The sequence below is a fragment of the Haematobia irritans genome, chromosome 2 (assembly GCF_050003625.1).
Source record: "Haematobia irritans isolate KBUSLIRL chromosome 2, ASM5000362v1, whole genome shotgun sequence".
NCBI lineage: Eukaryota > Metazoa > Arthropoda > Insecta > Diptera > Muscidae > Haematobia > Haematobia irritans.
In genome coordinates this window covers 3,175,710-3,199,294 of record NC_134398.1, presented here as the reverse complement: position 1 = coordinate 3,199,294, position 23,585 = coordinate 3,175,710, and the positions used below count along the sequence as shown (strand labels likewise).

At 31.5% G+C, this 23,585-nt stretch overlaps 3 protein-coding genes across 7 annotated transcripts; 1 reads left to right on the top strand and 2 right to left on the bottom strand.

Annotated features, from left to right (window-relative positions):
- The first annotated feature begins 1,354 nt into the window (after positions 1-1,354).
- Ifrd1 (Interferon-related developmental regulator 1) lies at positions 1,355-8,190 on the top strand. The gene is made up of 5 exons (XM_075293097.1): positions 1,355-2,420; positions 5,117-5,813; positions 5,881-6,124; positions 7,687-7,908; positions 7,963-8,190. The coding sequence occupies exons 1-5, from the start codon at positions 2,390-2,392 to the stop codon at positions 8,044-8,046; spliced, it is 1,278 nt and encodes a 425-aa protein (XP_075149212.1). The 5' UTR covers positions 1,355-2,389; the 3' UTR covers positions 8,047-8,190.
- A 1,202-nt stretch (positions 8,191-9,392) lies between these two features.
- Positions 9,393-20,379, bottom strand: LOC142223236 (uncharacterized). Of its 5 annotated transcripts, XM_075293093.1 has the most exons (7): positions 20,044-20,379; positions 17,858-18,022; positions 12,365-12,800; positions 12,201-12,296; positions 11,233-11,642; positions 10,745-11,161; positions 9,393-10,679 (listed from the first exon to the last, which is right to left on the bottom strand). In XM_075293093.1, exons 3-7 carry the CDS (start codon positions 12,776-12,778, stop codon positions 10,370-10,372), a joined length of 1,647 nt encoding a protein of 548 aa, XP_075149208.1. In that variant the 5' UTR covers positions 12,779-12,800; positions 17,858-18,022; positions 20,044-20,379; the 3' UTR covers positions 9,393-10,369. The 5 variants fall into 5 exon arrangements, with proteins under 5 accessions (XP_075149208.1, XP_075149206.1, XP_075149211.1 ...); XM_075293091.1 differs by lacking the exon at positions 17,858-18,022 and having other exon boundaries at positions 20,044-20,378; XM_075293096.1 differs by lacking the exons at positions 17,858-18,022; positions 20,044-20,379 and adding an exon at positions 16,656-16,811.
- Positions 20,380-22,339: 1,960 nt separating this feature from the next.
- On the bottom strand, positions 22,340-23,031 carry RpS21 (ribosomal protein S21). Its single transcript, XM_075293090.1, has 4 exons — positions 22,896-23,031; positions 22,753-22,811; positions 22,458-22,649; positions 22,340-22,389 (listed from the first exon to the last, which is right to left on the bottom strand). The coding sequence occupies exons 2-4, from the start codon at positions 22,800-22,802 to the stop codon at positions 22,380-22,382; spliced, it is 252 nt and encodes an 83-aa protein (XP_075149205.1). The 5' UTR covers positions 22,803-22,811; positions 22,896-23,031; the 3' UTR covers positions 22,340-22,379.
- Positions 23,032-23,585: the final 554 nt, after the last annotated feature.

Genomic DNA, 23,585 nt, shown 5'->3' with positions numbered 1-23,585 from the left:
TTTTCAAATATTTTTCCAGGCACGCTGTCTCCATCGAAAATAAACAAACTGGCTGATAGACGCTGCAATATGTAACTTGCTACTTAAAACTCAACATCATTCTTTTATTAATGCAAAAAATTATGTTAAATGTGATGAGATAAACCGAAAAATGTTATATTTATAAGAAATTATAAATGTTTAATCAAATCAATAAACATCTACACAATCGTGTTTTACTTGACCACAATGATTCTTCTACAATTACCTTAAAATACACTTTTTCTGATAGTTTGCAGGGGTTCTTATTGGCGTCCTTCGAAATTGATCTAAATAGGCACCTAATAATTGCACTGATGAGAAACTTTTTCGTAGTAACTTGGCGTGGTACAACTTCTCAATAGTGACGGCGCTTTTCCGACGAGTTTTTGATGTCGTATATGATTGTTTTCGACGTAGTGGGGATTCTCAGAAGCGCCCCCAAATTCAAAATATGTTGGCAGGGATTGTGCACATTATCAGTTAAGTCCGAAGGCATAATCGATACTGCTGCATGTTTATGGGATCGATAACACATTTACCGATTATTTAGTCATCGCCGACATGTCGTACCGATCCGACACACTGTAAGATTCTTTACAACCACCGACATTCCATCCGGAATAACTGATAGTCTGTAAAGCTCATTAGTGCTCCGTTAGCTAACGAACTTTTAAACCGTACCATGGACATATATGTCATCTTGCCTATATATTCCACATGCCAGTTAGAAACTTAACTGCTGAAAATTTTTCAGTTAAAGTTAACCGGAGAGAAGATATTTGCAATTTACTTTCTGTTAACTGGCAGTTAAAGCCTAACGGAGCTACAAGAAAGTGGCCGTTAATAAAAAAGTATAATTGTGCTGTTTTCGGTTAAAATTGATTTTAATGCTTAGTACTAAGTTCGTTTCTGCGAAAAACGAATATCTTCATCTATCTCCGTAAATAGGGGTTCAAACCCAGGGATGTTAACTTATTTATGCGAAATAATATGCCTGCCTATTTTTTCGTGCGAAAAATCCAGGGTTGTATAAATATGTGTTTGAAAATACTCAAAACAAAGATTTCGCATTTATTCCGCGCTAACGTTTTTAGTATGGAGTATAACAGTTTTTAGCACGAAAACGTGATCTTAGTACTAGGCTTAAATGTCAAAAAGTAACCTTTTCGCAACATCTATTAATAGTTTGTTAACAAGTTTAGCGATCATGTGGTATGTTTTTCGATTAGGCTAATCGTCAAAAAATCATACGTTGCCGTTACGTTACATTTTTGTATGTATAATCAGGCCTTCATTCGCGGAAAAGCAACGAACATTCCATGTGTATGTGAATTATATTTCACAATTATACGATACTTCAGGTAGCAGCACCATCAGTTAGCATAGCAGCTTAACAATTTCATAAATTGAAAGTTGTTCGTGTGTTTAGCGAAAGCCTTTATAATTGTGAAAAACAAGCAAGAACTTTGTTTTCAATTTTTCTTTGAGTTGATGCAATCGATTTTTTGCAAGGCTAGCCAATGAGTAATATTTAATTTTATGGCGTTGGCCAGCTTTTTATTGATACATTAGTTAAATGTGGCTCGTGTGAAAGTGACAAAATAGAGACAAAAAATCGGAGAGAAACATTGTGAAACCAAAAAGCACCAGACACTAAAGCATACTTGTTTGCTATTAATCATGAAATTTTCTTCAACAACAACAATAATTAATAATATTCATATACACGAAATAACTTTGTCGAGTTTGCAAGAATATAAAACAAGTGATATCAAAGAAGAAGAGCCAATACAAAAACAGAATTCACAAAGAAGACCTTTCCACCAAGTTCAAGTGATATACAAGAGAAATAAAAAGCAAAAACAACAGCATTTGAGTAAAAAATTTTCAACATTTAAAAATTGGAAAAATCAAAAGTTTTGCATATCTACGTCTTGATTACGTGAAAAGCAAGAACAGAGACCAGAATTGGAACTTTATTTAATTGGCTATCCAGTAAAATATTCAAAACACAATCGCAATAAAATACTAAAGTCATCAAATTAATACAGTGAAAAAGTAGGCTTTGAATTCTGATTTACCTCGTGTTCTGCTGTCATTTTCATTTCCTTGGCTTACACGTTTTTGCGCCTTTAAGAACGACTAGGAAATTTGTTGTTTCATTCTTTCCTGCGTATCTAAATTCGTGAAAACAGATTCCGCAAACGTACAAGAAAAAAGCAGATAATTCATACAGGGGGAGGCAAGAGTAAGACACAAGTCTGCTTTTTTATAGCCACACATCATCAACATTTCTTCATCGGCGGCATCTGTATATTCCCTTAAAATTTCAACGATTCAGAGTAGACCACAAAAACTCAGATCCAAGATGCCTAAACGCAATAAGAAAGGAGGCAAAGGTAAGTGAACAAGGGAATTATATCATTCAAATCTTAAGATTACGACGTGGTAATATATATCCATGTAATTGAAATAAAAAACAAACATGTGTTCATTGGGATCAGGGATGGAAAATACAGTACGTAGTACTTTTTTCTCTATGGTCAGTAGCGTAGTAGCCCCGCGAAAGATTCAGTACCTTTTGGGTTATAAATTTTTGAAGTGGTATCAGTTTTCATGCTACCATAATTTTGACAAAATTAAACATTTTGTCAAAAAGTCCTATTTGTTGACATAAGATATGAAAGGTAAAGAATTTCTTCATATTAGCCTCATATATTTATTAATTAAATGTTTTTGTTCGATTAAATAATATATTTGGGACCAATTCTTTTTTTTTTGTTTTGTAAATATATTGCCCCAATAATTTGTTGATTATAGGATTTTAATGTGAGCGGATGAGATCTCAGATGAGTCTTGTTTCTTAAATGAGGGATAAGATGAATCCTTTCTTGGACTGGTGTATTATTAATTTGATAAACTCTAGTCCGAGGAAATACACTAGATAGGGTCACGAAAAAGAGTTGATGCGGTCACCCCCCAGTTTTGTAGCATATTCGAAGACAATTTCAGAACTCCAAAACTTTTTTTTCGTGCACCCTACGACGCCCCGAAATACAATTTATTGTGCTGTGCAATCATTTGAAGTCCGATCGAAAAGAAACGCATATCGTTGTTCGTGGTTGATCAGGCGCTATATTTCGTGCATTGGTCATTTTTGACTCCGACGTCAAATTTGATTTTTAATTTTTTTATTTCGCTTCGTATACCCCTATGATGCCCATTTCTTATAACCATTATAAAGATCTTAACAAAATATGAAACTTTTGCTTTTGAAGTATTTACTTATATTCATAAACAAAAAAGTTACAGAGATTTTAAAAAGTCAATAGGTCACCCTACACACCACCAAATAGTTTCTGTTGTGTCATGATGTCCGATCGAAACCACATGCACATCGTTATTCACATCTACGAAATTAATTTATAAGGCATTTAGAACACAAAACCTGTTTATCTGTAAATTTCTAACGGTACTTTTGTATACATACTCGTTGTTTGCACTACGGCATTTTCTGCGTTATGCAAAGTGCATGTGTTTTTGCTAGAACAATTTGAGAGCCTACTGTTTTAAAATTCTAACAATCACTTTCGCTACATGATTTTTTAAGTCTGTCCATATTTTTGTGAGAAAAGGCTGTTGTTTTCACTTTTTTCAAATACTATCAACAGCCTTCTCTCACAAAAAATACGGACAGACTTAAAAAATCATGTAGCGAATCGTAGGGTGCACGGAAAAAAAGTTTTGGTGTTCTGAAATTGTCTTCGAATATGCTACAAAAATGGAAGGTGACCGAATCAACTTTTTTTCCTTTAGGCCGTGACCCTATCTAAAATACACACATGCGATTTTCTGGTTAAGAGCTGTTGATATAAGATTTAATATTTGTGACTCGTTCCCAGAGGATGTGGACACATTTGTCGATCCTGTATTTTGATGGATCACAAACTTTGCTACGAAGGTTAATAGTATTGAATGAGTAGAATTTTTAAAAATGTTTGTATTGCGTTTAGATGATGAGTACTTCCATCTGTAGTTGCTTTCAATCCTCTGCCTTAACCCTGCCATGGGTTATGGTTTGTACGTTATCCTTACGATATATGGCGCCTGTGGTTGGAAGCGGCGGAATCGTGAACGCTGGAGACTTTCGGCAGTTCTTTATATTGTACCGGAAATATGTACAGAATTAGGACAATTTGAAATAGTGTGTGACTTTTATCTTTCCTTTTTTTATTTGAAATATCGAATAATCTTTTTATTTTTTTTTTTGTTATCTCGGCTAGTAAGAGTTATTTTCAAGGCTTTTAATAGTGTCTACAATATCTTTCTGTATTGTGCAATTATATATACATATATACTGAACAATTTTTACAGATGTCCTAAGAATTTTCAAACAATTATTGGACGAAATAAATACACAACTTAGACAATAACCAAATATCATCTATATAAACAAGAAATGCAACAAAGGAACGTACACACATTTATTTTTGTTCCGACATTTTATTTTATGGCACTATATATATTATTTGTACCAATACATTTAATAAATACTTTTATATGGTACGTTGTATATACATGTAAACAAATTCTTGTCTAATATTGTTTTAATACGCCTTTAGATTTGTGTGTAAAACAGTGACTTCGTCATCGTTTTTGTGCTGGTTAATCATATATGTCTTTGTATTTACTCTAATGCTTTGTATCGACGATCAGACTTGTTGCTGATAACCTTGAAATGTCTTAAAATAATAAAAACAAACAAAAACCCCAATAGTAAAGTAAAACCTCTCACGATCGCTTGTATGTATACAAAACGAGCATGCTCTATTTTAATATGTTGTTAAACTTAGATAAGTATAAGAGAGGAAGTAAATGTCGAAAAAAAAGTAGTATTATTACATTAATAATAATAACTTATTAGAATATATAATGTATAATTTATCCTATATACAAAATTAGTGTTCGATTTCGAGTCGTTCCCTTTGTCACATTTTCTGGTATATCCTAGTTCTAAATTTCAATAATTAAAATCTGGGCAAAATATTAAAAAATTATTTTTTATAAAAATTAAAAATATGTTTTCGTATTTCAGGACGCCAAGGCGATTCCAATTCCGAAGATGAGTCTTTCAATGACAACGCGTCGGTGTTTTCGTATATGTCGGAAAATGGAGCATCATCTGTTAACGATTCTGACGAAATGACATCCAATGAACGATATGAAGAGAAATTTATGCAAGCTTTAGAAAACGCTACAGAGAAATCAGCACAAACCCGTGTCTTGGCTTTGCAGAGCATATGTGAAATATTAATGCATCGATATATGCCTGATTTTGTTGACGATCGCAAGGTGACATTGATTGATTGTATTGAAAAGAGTATCAGACGTGGTAAGGGTCCCGAACAAGTTTGGGGAGCCCGGTTGGCCCCTTTGCTCGTGCTACAATTGGGTGGAGACGATGGAATTTCTAAAGCATTAAATCAATTTTTGCTCACAACCGTTCAAGATAAATCGGTTTCGTATGATGCTCGTGCCAAATGTTGCACTGCTTTAGGCTTATTAAACTTTTTTGGCGGTGACGATATTGGTGAGGTGGTTACTTTAATGCAGTTTTTGGAAGCCATTTTCTGCGCCAGCTATCTAAAAGGTGATGACAAATCTCCTATATCCGTTAATGCCGATGCAGGAAATTTACATGCTGAAGCATTATCTGCATGGGGTTTATTACTAACTATGATACCATCTGGTGATTTTGTTTCTTGGATGACAGGAGGACAATCCATGCTGCCGTAAGTTTTTGTTTTTAAATAAGTAATTTTATTTTGTTAATTTATAAATTTTCCTTTTTTTTTGAAGATCATTCAAAAAACTTATGGGTTTGTTGCAATCACCCCATTTGGAATTGCGTATTGCTGCAGGTGAAACATTAGCCCTTATATTGGAATGCGGTCGTGCCCATGATGAAGACTTTTTGGAAGAGTACTTAAATGAATTGATAGATTCTGTTAAACAGCTAGCAACAGATTCTCATAAATATCGCGCTAAACGAGATCGCAAAACTCAAAGAGCTACATTTAGAGATGTTCTTCGTTATTTGGAGGTATGCTATGAATTACAAAAAATGTCATATACGGGATCACAAAATTGTTTTATTATTCAGAAACTATATATTATTTCACAATTTTTATTTAAAATTACAAGGCACATTAATTTGTGTTACACTTTAATTTTTCCCCAAGAAAGCCTCACGTTACCTAAAAATAGTTGTTCCATTTAATGCTCAATTGCTCGCCTTCCACTTTCTTTAGAATAACTGCTTTTTTGTTTAAATCATACCACTCAGAGTCCAAAATAAAAGAAAATGGGAATGAAAAAGGAGTGTGCTTAATAGTTAACTATATCGGAGTTCGACTGTATTTGAATCGATTGTATGCGACTGTAGTTCTAAAACTAACAATTCATATAGCTAAAATTCGAAGGCCGTCTCCACATATATAATAATTAGTTTTGAACTTAAATGATCTAGTGGGCTTGCAACAAACGGGAAAATTTTATACCCTACACTTTATATATTAGAAAATCTAAGGCAGCAACATAATACAGAGAGAGATCATTATGGCAATGGTTCACAGAAAAAAATTTCACGAAATTTTTTCCAATTAAAATTTTAATTGAGTTTTAAAAAATATTCAATTAAAAATTTAATTGAATCAACAAATTTTTTAATTGAAACAAAAATCAATCACAAAATTAATAGTATCAATTAATTTTTTAATTGGATCAATTAATTTTTTAATTGACCTTCAATTAATTTTTTAATTGATACTATCATTTCTGTGATTGAAGACATTTCAATTAAAAAATTAATTGGATCAATTAATTTCGTGATTGAATCAGAAAATTTTTTTTTTGTGTGTTAGCATAATACCTTGCATGCATATCGTCTTAGGTTCTATCTCAGTACCAGCTGAAGGAAATAGTATAAACAAGTCATTCAGCACTTAACATCATTCAACAGATAAATATATTCTCTAAGCAATGCTGGTGTCGGGTTTGAGTGCTTCGAATCATCGCTAAATGGTTTCACATAGCTACATTCTTGAACTAAGCAAAGAATATAATTAGGCATAATTTATTGCAAAGTGATAACACTTTACGTTGTTAAAGAAACTGTGACACACTTCGTTTTTAGTAGGAATTTGTTTGGAATTTACTTTTTTATAGGGAGCCACCGTGGTGCAATGGTTAGCATGCCCGCCTTGCATACACAAGGTCGTGGGTTCGATTCCTGTTCCGACCGAACACCAAAAAGTTTTTCAGCACTGGATTATCCCACCTCAGTAATGCTGGTGACATTTCTGAGGGTTTCAAAGCTTCTCTAAGTGGTTTCACTGCAATGTGGAACGCCGTTCGGACTCGGCTATAAAAAGGAGGTCCCTTGTCATTGAGCTTAACATGGAATCGGGCAGCACTCAGTGATAAGATAGAAGTTCACCAATGTGGTATCACAATGGACTGAATAGTCTAAGTGAGCCTGATACATCGGGCTGCCACCTAACCTAATCTACTTTTTCATAAATAATATAGCCCTAATATAAATATATGTCCCGATATTGCATCTTGTTTTATATATATATTTAAAATATTTCCTTGTTTTTGTAGGAGGATATTTCTCCCGAAATTACCATACGATTTGGGGGAGAATCACTCGTTTTGGATTCATGGGCCGTTCATCATCAATATTCGGCATTATGTGTAATAATGGGCCCTGGAATGACCTCACAACTGCAAGAAAACGACTTCATACGTGATATTTTTGGACTTGGAACTAAGGTCGACACAGCAAATGGTGTTACTAAAATGAAAGCCTCAAAATTGGAAAGAGTAAGTTGAAAAAATTCACATTGAAAATTGTTTCATAATTTTTGTTTTCTTTAGCATTTGGTAAATGCTGCAGCATTTAAAGCACGCACTATAAGTCGGGGCAAAAACCGAGATAAACGTTCTGCAGTGTTCACATAAATATTGTTCGAAAAATGAAAACCTACAGTCATCAAATAGTTATATTTATTTTACAACATTTCCCACAGGCGAAATATCGTTTTTTTTTATCACCAAAAAGAAATTTTAACCATTTTATGAAATATATTGAAATTAAAAATTGCATTGTTTTCTTTAGCTTTTGTTTTTTTCCCTGTTTGAACTTTTTGTTACGCTTGTTTTTAATATAGGAATAATAATCGTATACTTATAGAAAGTAGAATATAGAATTAATGAAATACAATCTATTCAAGTACGATTTCGTATTTAATAAAGATACATAATAAATGTAGTCAATATATAAATTGTTAGTCAATGGAGATGGCGTTCTATGGTATCAACACAATATTGTATGTGCTGTATCAATAAATATTTTTTGGTTCATGTAATTCACATACTATAATTATTGCAAATTATATGTAAGATAATGTAATAAATAATCTAATGGATTTTCGAAATAATTTTTTAATGGATAAGATACATGTATGTTTTTGCAACTGCATTACAAAATTCAATTTGTTTCAGGAAAACGACTCTATGTATGCCACTTTATTACATACGTGTAATATACTAGTTTTAAATTTTAAATAAAATAAACCTTGGCTTGAATAGTTTTAAAGTCAAAAACACCTGAATTTAATTTGTTTTTTATTTCAACTGTACTGAATTCTAGGTACTCTGACCGATCTCCAGATTCGACTTCTTAAAGGCTTAGGAGTCGTATTTTTGGTCCAATTTGGTCAAAATGTAGCACCATTTAAGCATTCCAAATTAGCTGCTCTGCATCTTGAAACTGCCTCCAAATATTCATTGTTTGCCTGAGATGTTATTTAGGACTCCCATATTGAACTATTTCCAGATTTTATCTTTGGAGTATCATTATTCATTCGATTTGGCGGAAATTTGAAATCGTGTTGTTATTTTGGGTCTACAAAGACATGACAAATATGGTTCACTCGGTTCATATATTGATAAAAACGCCAACACGGTTCAAAAAATAAAATAAAAAATATACACCGATCTGCCAAATTTATTTCTTGAGCGAAATCTAAAGTTTAGGAGCACATTTAAATATATATGTTTATATCGACATAACTAGATAAAAATGGCTTCAATCGATCCAGAATATAATAAAAATCAAAACTCGGCCACATAGGCCGTTATCAGGATGTCTCCTTGTATTTGCTCCTATGTTTGCCAGTCAATGCCTTCAAAATCTGTCCCGTCCTTTTTGGCTGCCAATTCTATATGTTTGCTAAAGAAGCGAAAAAAAATCCCACACCTACAGATTTAATCAATATGCAATTTGCGATTATAAATGAAACAACTTTGCTTGGTTTAAAGTTTTATTTTTAATTTTGTATCACAATAATTTATGTTTTTCTCATGTTAAAACTAAAGGGAAATGTTTGGCGCCTTGTACAGAATTTTGTAGATGATCACACACTACAATGAATGCGCATTTACGAATATTACCAATATAGAATATGGCTTATAAAAATACTTTACTGTTTAAATAAGTCTATTATTATATTCGTTCTGTTTTTTGGGTGAAGGTTACATGAATAAATTATAAGAGAAAGGAAAGATCTAAAAATTAAGTTTGCATAACAAATATGAAATCAATCGTAGCAATTATCTTATTGTATGTTCTTAAAACTAATCTACTCTTCAACTCTACTGCAAGCTTATGGCTTTGCAATGGATACATATGTTTTTTTTTTTCTCTTTTCAAGTTATGCTGTTTTGATTGCATATAGTTCAGATATAAGTGACAGAAACTGAAAGCTTTGAAAGTTAAGTAATAATTGCATTCTTTGATTTGTAATCTCTTTTTAAGTGATATTGATGATGATTGATTGATGGGTCTGTGAAATACATGAAGTGTGATCATTTGCCCCGTACTTCTTTTTTCTTCTTCGTAAGGGGAATACATATAATTTAGAGAAGGAAGATTTGTTCATTGGATATCTTAGTCCTAGGCAAATAGGGAGACCTACATCTACATACATATAAAGAAAGAGCACATTACTCCAATTGAGCAATTTATGTATTCTACAACAAATGTGCATCATTGTTTGTTCATTTTCGTTATAAAAATATTATCATATTAAACAAGTATTAAAAAACAATAGATAATAAATCAAAATTCTTTGATTAATGTATTAGTAAGATTGAATATAGCTTGTGATGTTTGGTTACTATGAAAGAATACACAAAAATTTGTAAAAAAAAATATTTATAAAGAAGACGTAAAATGGCGATTTATTGCAGACACAGATGACGGATGAACTTCACAGTATGTTTACGAAGAGCTTGCAGAATCTGCGCTTACATCCTCACAGATAGTATGTAACTTCTCCATTTCAGATTTTGTGACAATATTGATGCTGCTTACTTTTGCCTTTTGATAAGCTACCACAGTGTTTTCGCCCAAACATTTAATGCACACATAGCCAATTAGTACGGCAATGCCAACTGTCATAACACGTATCAAGGGGTCTACGTACAATTGAATAACCACCCATGCGGAGGCACCTGCGATACACATAAGGGTAATAAGAATAACTGTTTTGGACCAGTGCTGTATAGTAAATCCTTTCTCCCAGTCAAGTCTATAAAAAATGTACAAAATCAAATGACCATCATTACAATTATCATTTGCTAAAATAATACATACTTCTTGGTTTTTTCTATTTCGTAGGGAAAGCCGCATACTTTGCAGGACAACTGAGCTTCGGAGGTACTACAACTTTCTACTAACCAACGTTTTAGGCATTCATGATGTACTGAAGAAACATCCCCGGTACAACGACATGGTTGTATAAGTGGTTCAGGCTTATCACTGTCATAACATATCCAACAGTCCTTCTTACTCAAAAAAGATTGGCCTTCCTCGGGCGATAGGGTTTTCGTTTCGGCTGACATAGTCGGTATCGATGGGTCGATTTGGCGAGATATTAATTTGCGAGGATTCAAAATCCATAATTGTTCGGGGGCCATTGAATTCCACAAACAACAAGGGAACCATAGAGCAACACCTATTTCTACAATACGGAAAACTATATCATGCCAATTTCGTGAATAAACTGGTACTCTAATAAATAAAAAGAAACACAAAGTTATTAATGTAGCTGCTACACATTCTCTGCAAACAATTCAACTTACTTTGTTTTCCAGAAATCACCCAAAGTTTCAGATGTTAAAAATCCAACAATCACTATCAACATAATGGCCTGCGAGAGTAATCCCAAACGGGATTGGTGCAATTGACTGGCATTGACTATAGCTTCACTGGGACCAAGTATTTTTCCCGTTTGATCATATACAAAACCACCGCGTAATTTGAAAAAGACTTCTACGCCATATATAAGAAAAAACACGACGACCACCAGTAAGAGAACTGCATAGCAACCGTTGAATATATGGGCATAAGTTTGACGTTTCGAATTGATCAGTGACGAGAATACTTCCACACCAAACAGACTATAGAGAAGGAAATTAAAGGCAATAAACCCTAAAAAGCTTTTGGATAGGAACTGCGACTTCTCCCAGCGAATATCTCGTAGATGAAATATCTGAAATGAAATGGTTTAAATATTAAGAATAAGTAAAATATGCTATGCGAGGGAAATATGGGGAAGCATACACATAAGTGAAAAAACGAGTTGTATATTCATAGAAATTATCATAATATATAAAATGTGAAAGATTGATAACCATTTAGGAAAAATCTGTTGAATGACAGTGTTGCAAGATATAAGAAACAGAATGAAATGCATTCTCTATGGCCAAATGGTAAAAGATAGGCACCCAGAGTTATATGTAGATCTTTTAGTCCTCTATCCGATGGTAAAAACTGATATTGCATATATCAGAAGAGAAGATTCTCTTCTCGAGTGTTTAATACCCTAAAAGTTATTTTTATTGATATTTTCAAAACTCCTCAGTTTTAGCCTATTATATAAGAATACAGGATATTTTTAATAAATTACCAATGTCACTGAGAGGGTTGTTTGTTGTATGTCAATATAAATAAGAAATTCATTAGCAAACAGACAACAACGAAAAGAAAATTAAACCAATACCTAATAAAGAATATACATGCAATTATAATATACATAGGAGAAACTTACCTCAGCCCACATGCAGACAATCAAAGAAGCGCAGGACATCAGCAATGGATAATATGCGGACATAAGTGTCACTGCCCATTGGGGTTGTAAGTCCAACTAAAAAAATAATAAATAGAAAATATGATTTAACAAACTCATAATAACAAATAGATTGTATTACATACCGGAGTTGTAAAATAGGCCCCTCGTAATGATGCAGCTATAAATACCATGAAATACAACATCTTTTGAGTGGTTATACGGCAAGCCCTTAATATTGATGGCTGCTTCAGTCTTTGATATTCAGCCACTATGCATATAAACAATTGTATAACCGACACCAATGCCACAAAGTAAAATACCCCTGATATACCGGCATAGTAGGGCAAATTGAATGCGCTACATTCATCGCCGGCATATCGAATTTCGCATAGACATGTTCCATTCAGGCAATCACCTCGCCCCGAACAAGTAGCAGAATTTAGGTCGTCATGTTTGCTTGTAAATGGCTGTGGTACCCCACTGCCTGTTGTAGCAGCAGTAGCTTGCTGTAGAACGCTCGAAGAGCACCTCATTAAGTTATGAAAGCTCGGTAACATAAGGAGGCTTTTAAAATATTAGCTGAAATGCAAATGCAAGATAATTTGTATTGAGTGAATGTTATTAAAATGGAAAGAGTTAAATTATTATTTATATTGGCCTAAAGGCTTGGTTATTTTTACAATAAATATAAATAAAATAAATAAAAAATTAATAAATAAAAACAAATAGAACTACAATCGATGTAAATAGAACAATAGTAGCAAAAAAAAAAACTATTTATACAGCAAGCTAAGGCATTAAATATTTTCAAATAAAAATATTAACATACATGTAAAAACTCCTTTTTAATTTAATTATTAAACAATTTAATACTTTATCTGCTGGATTCCAAATGAAAAATATATATGCCAAATTATTGCAAACATTAGAATATCAATGGGCATATTTTATGAGTGATGAATACCTCAAAAATATTTAACAAAGGACAAAATAAGAAGAAAATTTCGTTAGTAACAAAAAGAGATTTTCGATAACGACTATCGATAATTGGGGGACACACTTAGCAATTACTGTTGAGTTGTTTATCTTTTCATTCTTTATGGTACACATTCATCACCATTTTTGGGAATCCCAAGGATCAGTGGCATTATTTATAGCAAAACATATGCACTCTTTGCTAAAATAATTTTGATATCCATAATAAGAGTCGCGTGTTCCAATACAATTTAGATTAATAAACATTTGAAAGGCTGAAAAAATTGCCACGAATACCATTTCAATAGAGTCCTATGATGCCTGCGGGCACCATAAATGCATACAATATTTTTTAGCAAGTGTCAATACTCCTAAACAGTCACACACATTTCAATGTTGTACATCAATTTTAATTCTTCGATGACTAAATAATAAGCAAGAGTTTCTCATTTATAATCAATGGAAATTAAGTAAGCTATGCATGACAATTGATATTGATAAAAACACAGTACGCTTTACAGTATTCCCCATTCAATGTATTTAGCACTTTTATTAAAACAATAGAATGGGGCCCTATTAAAAAATCAATTTAAGATCGAATATTTATTCAAGTTCATATTGCGACAAATTGGGTTTTGTAACAGAATTTTCTTCTTACATTTCCACGCATTGTAATTGGTGTCCCTTTTACACAAATCCCCTCGATTCAATATTCATTGGAGAAGATTTGAAATTGTTGTAGGTCGGATATCGGATTCGTCTTATAGTTTAATAAATTATTCCTAGAAACACGTGTGAATCAAGATATTTAAAAACTCATCATCTAAATTTTTATTTTTAATCAGTACTTGGAAGTAGATAAATTCACCTTAATGCGTCGTCAAGTCAAAAAACGACTTGAAAACTAAACGGGTAGGCTCTGCTGATGCATAATTTGAAAATCTAATATACAATATGCATCTTATAATTATGATAGATATAAGAACGCAGATGCTAAATAAAAAAACTTTTCTATTATTATTTGTTTCAAACAACTCAAACTCCCAATGGAAATCGAACCCATAAATGATTATTTATACATGAAATAATTGTTTTTTAATTAGTTTTAATATGCTCCACTCTATTACACATCCCTCTAGTAAGTTCGAATGTACGCGATATGCATACATTCAAACATTTATTGTTATTTACGTACAGTTCAGAGTGTACATATGCACATAAATATAATATGCTGTCATTATCGCGGTTACTTGTATTATCATATTCCGAAAAGGAGACTGTCCCTCTATAGGAAATAGCAAATAAATGTTTTTGTTCTAAATAATGAAAATTTCATAGCAATGAAAATTAGAACGGCCCATGGATTGGACAAAGAAATGGCAAACGAATTATAATTATGAAATATGTATTGAAAGTTTTAAAAGAATTTGTCTCTTTTCTAATAATGAGAAATGAAGAAAATAATTAATAGCAGGATATTGATACACATTTATATGAGATTGTTATTTAAATAAAATTGATAGACAAGTGTGTGTGTAGAGGCTACATTTTATTTGAAGAAGAAAAAAATCGTTCATGGGATATGTAGGAGCAAGCATATCTGTATATACATGTGTAAAATTGTCCCAATAGTTACTCAAGGATGTATTGAGTACCACATTACCTACAGCATAATTTGTAATGAACCTAGCCAGCAAACATTTTTAATTGTACCCGGTTGGTAAATATGTCATACTATGTTATGTACACAATTGGATTAGCATAAGAAATAAATTTATGTTCATCTCTTATTTGCTTCAACTTGTATGGCTGGCGGAAAAGTGGATAAGTAAGTAACCATCGATCGACAATAGACTTCAAATAATATGGAAGCAACAATTTCATTAGCTTTTTAAATAAAATACCTATTTATTTAGAACTTAATTCAATACAATAGAATCTTGGTTTTGAATATTTTCATCTTGTTTTCTTATTTTTCCAGTTTCTACTAACGTTTTTATTCCAATGTATGTATGTATGTATATATGGAACAGTTAATAAAATTTGTATAGATGTACAAATTACAGGAATTAATTGCTTTTGTAAAAATATTCCTATTCAATATTGCGAAAATGCAATGAAGCACTGGTTTGTTTCAAAGCCGAGCTTATCTCATTTGATTAGACAAGGAAACGGGCCTAAACAAATGTAAATAAACAACACGTACGTTAGTTATATCGATTCATTTGAGATTTGTGTTATTTTGTTAGTTGGGGTCATAAAAAGACTAATATTGTTTATAGAAAAATGTTTAATGATTGTACAGCACATCCTTAATACAAATTAATAAAAGTAAAAACGGTTTTGGTAAAATATATAATTTTAATGTATGTTTATATATTTGATCTTTCATGTAATTTATATAAATGAATATAATTTTATAAAACTGACAAATCAAATGAATCTTTTTTAAAACCAATTTATACACAAAATTCTGATTCAATCACGAAATCAATTGATCCAATTAATTTTTTAATTGAAATGTCTTCAATCACAGAAATGAAAATTTGTAGATTCAATTAAAATTTTAATTGAATATTTTTTTAAACTCAATTAAAATTTTAATTGGAAAATTTTTCGTGAAATTTTTTATTTTTTTTTTATTTCTGTATGATTGTAACATAGTCAATCAGACCCTAAAACAGTTACAGTTACAGTTAACATACAAATAGCATTACTACTAGAAACAATTTTTTTCTGTGTACTCCTTTGAGTCCAATTCTTTAGTTTGATACGGAAAAATTACATGTCTAAATTTCGAATTACAAAAGTAAAAATAGTTTGTCATTAAATGTAGATTATTACCTCATCTTTGATTGATGGATTCCGCACTTACTATGGAAATTCCTTTGTTTTGCACCTTTTCGTTTTACGATATATATTAAATATCTTCAATATTAAATATCTTATATTAAATATCTTCAAATTGAACACAATTTTCTCGTATATCCGTAATAGGCATTTACATATTTTTCGTTGTTTATTTATTTCTTTTTTAATTTATTCCTTAAAATGCAAATAAATTACGAGGTAGAGCAAATTGACGAATTTTCACTGCACGGATCTGAACAATGAAAATAATATATGTATGTACGTGAAGTCTATATGTACCAGTAATATTCTGTTATTTATTTACTTGGACATTAAGTTGACACCATATTCTAATTATATTTTCTTGTGAGATTTTTAATTCACATGATTAAAAATTTACACAAACTTAATTTGCCTTTAGAATATTAAGTTATATACTTTATTCTCTACAAAAGAAACAAATTGATAAGATGTTGATAATAAGACAAAAATATTGTATAAGGTTTCGCGGGGTTAGTGGTATGCAAAAACACAAAGTACATCGCACATTTTCATTCGTCCACATGCATATTTAGATGTAGTTTGAATTTTTTGTTTGTTTTCTTTTACATTTTGTTAAATAAATTTCACATTTCCTTTTATTGAAATCGAAATTTCTGCTATTACTATTATAGCATTTCGAAAAGTATGTGTGTATATGTTTTTGCAGTAAAAATAGTATCGCGATTAGTGCGTTGATATTTTGCTTTTGAATCGCTCAGCTCGACTATTTGTATATTTTCAATATACACTGGACGATAACCACAGCTAAGTGGATAGAAAATCACTCGCATACAATCAAACTCTCTCTCTCTCTCTCTCTCTTTGTAGAAATTGCCATTAAAAGTCTCTTTAATGTAATGTTTTCTCAGTTGAAGAACAATTCAGAAAAGATTCAACTAGCAATCGTAAATGAAAGTGAAAGAGGTATTTAAGCGTCGTTCGAGATATTCAGTGTAAAAAGTTCTCTCAATTTTTATAAACTTAATGAAAAATCATTTAAAGCATTTGTATACAGTATTTCATTGCACTATGCATCAAAGCCCTTGACCAATAGTTAAATCAATAATATATCGAAAATATTAACAGATAATCAATGTCTAATACCGAAAGTTCGACATTTAACATGATGCCGACATAATTTTCCTTTTTCTGTTTCTTTGGACATTGTGAATTTTGTGAATCTCGATCTTGTTTGGAGATTATGTTTAGTAACAAAGTATAATGTTAAAATCTAAAAATTATATCTTTTTGCATGTGAAGCAATAAATTAATAAACGAATGTTGATGTTATCAATTCTTTTTCATTTTCAAAGTTGTTTAGAATTAAATGGCCATTTGTATAAGTCTTAAATATAAGGATATCAACTAAAAACTAAAATATATACTATTATGAAACTTCAAATATGGTAGCTATATTGGTATAAGCGGATCATGTTTTTGTAAAAATGAAGAGTTTTCATTTTAAACTTCATTCTGACAAAGTGAACCATCAAAGAAAAATTTTAGGTGACAGTTGTTTTTTATAGAACACATTTTAATCTAGATAAAATGACCACCTAAAGTATTAAAAAAGACAACAAAAAGCTTCAAAAATTAAATTTTAACAAATATGCATGTAAATAGTAAATTCATATATAGTAATTCATAAATAGTTCATAAATAGTAAATTCATATTTCTTGAATTTGGTGGAGTAACACAGCATGCGAATTGAGTTATTTGGAAAAGTTATACTTGAAAAATAACAGTTGAAGAAAGTTTATATACTCACTAACTAGTATTCTGTTGGCGTCGAAGCAACATTTGTATGCATTTTAGTATCACATTATCAATTCTATTGCAAGATAAATTCAACTACAAACATTGCACAAAAAAAGTTCATGAGCAATTATTTTAATTCACATAAGAGACGTATATCCAAGATTAATCCCGAAAACTGCAATATTATCAAAAGGAAATAAATATAACAACAATAAATAATTATTGTAGTTATTTGCGTTAGAAGTTATAGCAAAACGAAAAATAAATGAAAAACCAATGAACCAATCACTTGTAGTCTAAAACAAAGGTTATTATTGTTCATAAGATAAAGGTATAATGTTTTTACTATAGTATGTATTATTTTTCTATATAAGATGTGCATTTATCCATCACGTATTGTACATAGGCCAGTACTAAATTCGTGTTAAAATCAAAAATAAAAATATTACCGGTCTTGAGATAGAATGAAAAGTCTTGGTTCCCAAGATAGTTTAGGTAAAATATTTTGTATTCTTGGTATGAAAATGTATCAAAAAATTAAGAGTAGTCTGCCTGATTAGGCACCATGAACCGCAGTATATCTTCATATGAATTTTAAAATACCACTGCGATTTTTTAATGGAAATTTAATTGTTACATAGTATATCCTTTGAAATAAATGCAGCAATTGATTGGTTTTTCGCTTGAGTTCATAATACCTCAATATTGCAAATCGAAACGGTGATGCGCATTGGTAATTATCAACTGAAATGCCTTAAAATTTGGATATCTAAATGGCAATTGGAATAAATGCAGATGGTTAACACACTTGTTTCGTATAATAAATAAAAGCAAACAAGTATTTGACTCGTCAAACTAATTTTTTTTTGCACATTCTAGTGTCTGTGAACTCGACTGCTTTAGTTTATGGAGTACATTTTAAGTGCATTTGCACCGAACGTAACGATAAAAATAGGGCTGCCAAATTATTTTACTTATTTCAAGGCATTGAAAAGGTCGATTCAGCGAATTAAAATGTGCAGGAAATTCCATGATTAATCGTTATTGATTACTTTAGTTTCTTACATGAAGCTTGCAATACGCTGCTAGCACAAATTGCCGCTACCCATAAGAAATACTTCGTTTTATTTGCTAAAGAAAATTTCGTGCGGCGTATTATAAGTTTAAATTTTGCTCCCATAAGAAATACAATGCAAAACTGTGATAATGTCATTCACACTTTCGCCATGTTCTAACGAAAATTTCTTAGCGGAGTCTTATCGCATCAACTGGAAATTTTCTCCAACAGTAACAGCCTGTTTCTGTATTTCGAACGAGCTCTATCGATCGACTGAAGTTCATAGAAAGAGCTGACTTTTGGTTATAAATTCAGCTGTTTTTCCCCATTTCTGTCGATCGATTTAGCTCGAACGACATGCAGAAACAAACTGTAAGTTTGAATAAAGTAGCACGGCATAAGGTACTTTGAAGGGATGATAGATCTACAACATGCACATGGATTTGTGGGGAATATGTTAGGGAAAAGGTTGTAGGAGAAAAGCACAACGCTTGTGTTCTGCAAAACTAAAATCTTTACTTTATTCCTACATCTTCCTTTGCCAATTAATTCACGAAATAGTGATTGGCTTGAGAGCGTTTACGTCACAAGGAATTTCTATGAGAATATCAAATTTGCCATTTGTGGCAAACTAGCCATATAAATAGAAAATCAGAATTTGGCATCCCTATCAATGAACTTTGTGTGGTATAGAGTGACGGTATTGTTTGTTAAGTTTTTTATCATTGGGATGTTGTTTTTTGCATTTGATGACAAATGTATAATTTAGATATTTCACATTTTCTGAGAATGGGTCGGAGGGTTGGTACTACCCCTTAACAAACAGTACAATTATTTAAAATTTTTAATGTATCCTTCAAATATACACTATTGTACCCATTTAGCTGTAACACCATAATAAGTAGGTATGAATGACAATTGATCAGAGCAGTATCCATTCTATGACCAAAATACATGCACATATGATTCACAGATTTCGAGTGCAATAAAGATAGATACACGGTTTAAGAACCAATCCAAATAACACAAGGACGAATACAGATTTGTTACGTCTGCATGAAAAATGAAGCAGAGATAATACAAAGTATATTTTCTTTTGGTTAGTGCAAAAGTTCTTTTTTTAACAGTTTCATATTTACCTTTTATGCACGAAATGTAACTAAAATAAAAATGTGGGGAATATATACATGGACACTTGTAAAACAATTTATTCTTTATCACTTTAATTATTTGTTGCAAGCCTTTTGATGGGCCTTTGTTATGGACCACCACTCATGCAATTATGGACTTGGACAGTAATTTTAACCAATGATTGGAAAATATGTCATTGCTACGTTATCCAAGTTTTCTTTGTTTTAATTATTTAGGGAATATAAATTTATATTATTTAAAATTTTTATATTCACTCACGCCCGATAGGGGTGCTTAGCGTTTTTAGCTCATAGATTCGCCACTTTTATATTTTTCGTATTATTTAATTACTTTTTCTTTTTCCAATACACAGATTTAGGCAAGTGTTGTTTGACAATTGTCTCAATTACTAATGTTGCCAGCCTTTATAAATGATGGGGATTTCTAGATGTAAAATAATTGGGGATATCGTAAAAGATATGATGTTTGAGTTAATATTTTCTGGTTTAATTTGACATTTGTCTTCAAGAAAACAACGAAAGCTTCTTCAAAGAATTTCGATCAAAGTTAAGTTTTAAAATCAAAGAGTAAGCGATCTATGAAAAATTGTGCTTAGGGATTTTATGCCGAGAAATATGGATTGGTATCTGGAAGAGATTGGGTAATATCGGTATACTGCTACACAGTTGTATATTATGGTATTTTTTCGATACCCTTTGTTCCAACTTTGTAACACTTATGTGTACATGAAATTGGGACATTTATTTCAAACGTCAAGGGCTTTATTCAAAATATGTTACAAATGTTATAAATTTATGAAAAAAAATATTGATATTTTTATATTTATGATAGTGATTACAAACAATTTTTATCTCATAAAAGCAGATAGTAATTTCATATTATCACTTGAAAATATTAATTGAATGCATTTAATTGTCTTTAAGAATTCTAATGAAAGGCCGGTACCAAGTTTGTATTTTGCGGAAACTCATAGCCATCTACCATACAATTCTCGCTTTGAATTATTTTCTTATTAGTTATAAAGAGATACAGATATTTGACATGTAGATTTTGGGATATTTGCCAGAAATGGTGAATGTGCCGTGCCATTCTTTTTCAAAAGTATAGGATACTATGACATAAATCGTGAAACGTACAACAAAGCCTTTCTCAAATATTTGGAAATGCTTCAATGTCATTCTAATACAAAAGTGCCAGAAAAATGCAAATCTAATTACATCCTGCACTTTTTTCAAAAGTCTTTGAAAGACTAATATATAAAAAATATTCAGATATGAGAAATCGAGATCACAATTGTGGTACGTCAGCGATTGATATCGCTGAATCATTATGGCATAAACTTGACACAAATAGAGTCTCCATGCTTGACTGTTTAAATCACTCTAATGCCTTCGATTCAGTCCGTTACTACTACGAAAATGATAGATGCGTTCCGATAGTAGAAACACTATTATAAACCAGGTACTGTAATGGTTTACTTTTCAAAATTTACTAAGTTTCCTTAGTTATTCTTTGATCATACTAATATTTCTTTAAATGTTCAGCAGGAGTTAAATGTTTTCAATGTTGCAGATTTTATCGCGTATTAGATATTTGAATGTTGCATGGCTTACATATAGTGTCCGATATATGTTTCCTCTTATCTTCAGATTCATTTTATTGTACTTATTACCGAAATTATTAAAAATACATAATCGTGTGATTGTTGCAAAAAGAACACCGAATTATTATCGCAGCATAACCACTTACAGATTTATATTTCCATGTGGCGTGAATGTCAATGTTTTTGCCACGAAACATTTCTCTATTAAGAAGGCTTGGCGTTTTAATAAACAATCTTATGTACGTCTTTTTCCTTATAAGAGATGTACTTATACTATTACCCACTTTACTAAAATGCAAGGAAAATTTTAAATGTTTCATGTTATATGCTTGGAAAATAAATCTGGTACAAGGTCTGTACCGTTTAAATTGATATTTCTTTATAATTTACCTATGAAAATTTTATAAAACAAGACGAAAATTATGAAGTGTCAGAAATGCCCCATAAACTGATGTTTCAAAATTATTAATTCTAAACTTTAAACAATTGCAGTTTTCTATCTCGTGATGGTATATATGTAGGAACTTGTGAAAATTGCAATTTAGGCAAAATATAGAGAATATATTTTCGAAACATTTTTAAGAGTATAGCTTTATTCATTTATCAATACTCGGTAAATCACCCCGCAATTGTTTTTTTTTTCAATTCCCAACTGTTTAGTAAAAACAATATATATTAAATTTTGTTTACTATAAAACGTCGGCTTTATTTACACACATCTTAGAAATTTCTGAAAAACAAAAACAAGAAATGGTGTAATTAAGCAAGCACATCAGCTAAATCCAAATCACATCTTACTTGGTGATCAAACCGTCCTTCTTGGCAAGACGAACAATGCAATCGTCGGATTCACCCATACGACGGATTTCACCGCAAATAGCATAAGTCTTGGAGCCATCGGTCATGCGACCAGTTTCTGGATCAACATCGACAATGTTGATTTGTACGGATGCATGATCCTTAGCGTGGATTATTCTGTTGGAGGCAGAGCTATAATAAAAATAAACGGATTATTCATAAGAATTCCAAGACAAAATTGCTGGCACATTTTTTAGAAGTAGCCAACAAATGACTAAAAACACGTGTTACTTACCATTTGCGGGGCACGTACAAATCAACATTCTCACCGGCGTCGTTCTCCATTGTGTTCAACTGCAATTAATAGTTTTTGGTTAGTTTTGACAACAAACTCTTTTGCCGAACACATTGTTTGATTTCAATTCAAGGGAAACTTACTTTTTTTTAGAATTTAAAAAATTTGTGGACACTCTTTATGGAGCTAAAAAAGAAAAGAAAAATTCATGTTGGTAGCACTGATTACTCTTGCTTAGCGCTGCGTAATTATCGGGTGTTTGGATAACGAGTACAGAGTAATTGGGCTTATTGTGAATCATTATTATTTAGTCATCGAGGTATTTGTTATAACTAGTATGGGGCGTTCAAAGTATAGGATTTTATATAACGAAAATACTAAAAAGTGTGTATCATATATAGACTGTACCAAGTTCGGTTTTTGCATGTTTGCACAATTATTCTTAAAGCCTAGTACTAAGATCATGTTTTCGCAGGAAAAACTGTTATTCTCCATATAAAAAAACGTTGGCGCGAAATAAATGCGAAATCTTTGTTTTGATTATTTTTAAACACATATTTATACAACCCTGGATTTTCGCACGAAAAAATAGGCAGGCATATTATTTCGCATAAATATGTTAACATACCTAAGTTTGATGCCCTATTTACGGAGATAGATGAAGATATTCGTTTTTCGCAGAAACGAACTTAGTACTAAGCATAAGGGATCTATAGGTGAGTACTATGTTCGGTTTTTTCACCAAAACACTAAATTAAAAGTACAAATATATTTATGAAGACGACTATATTTTGATCGAGTCTTGCCAAATAATCCAAGGAATTGATTGCAAA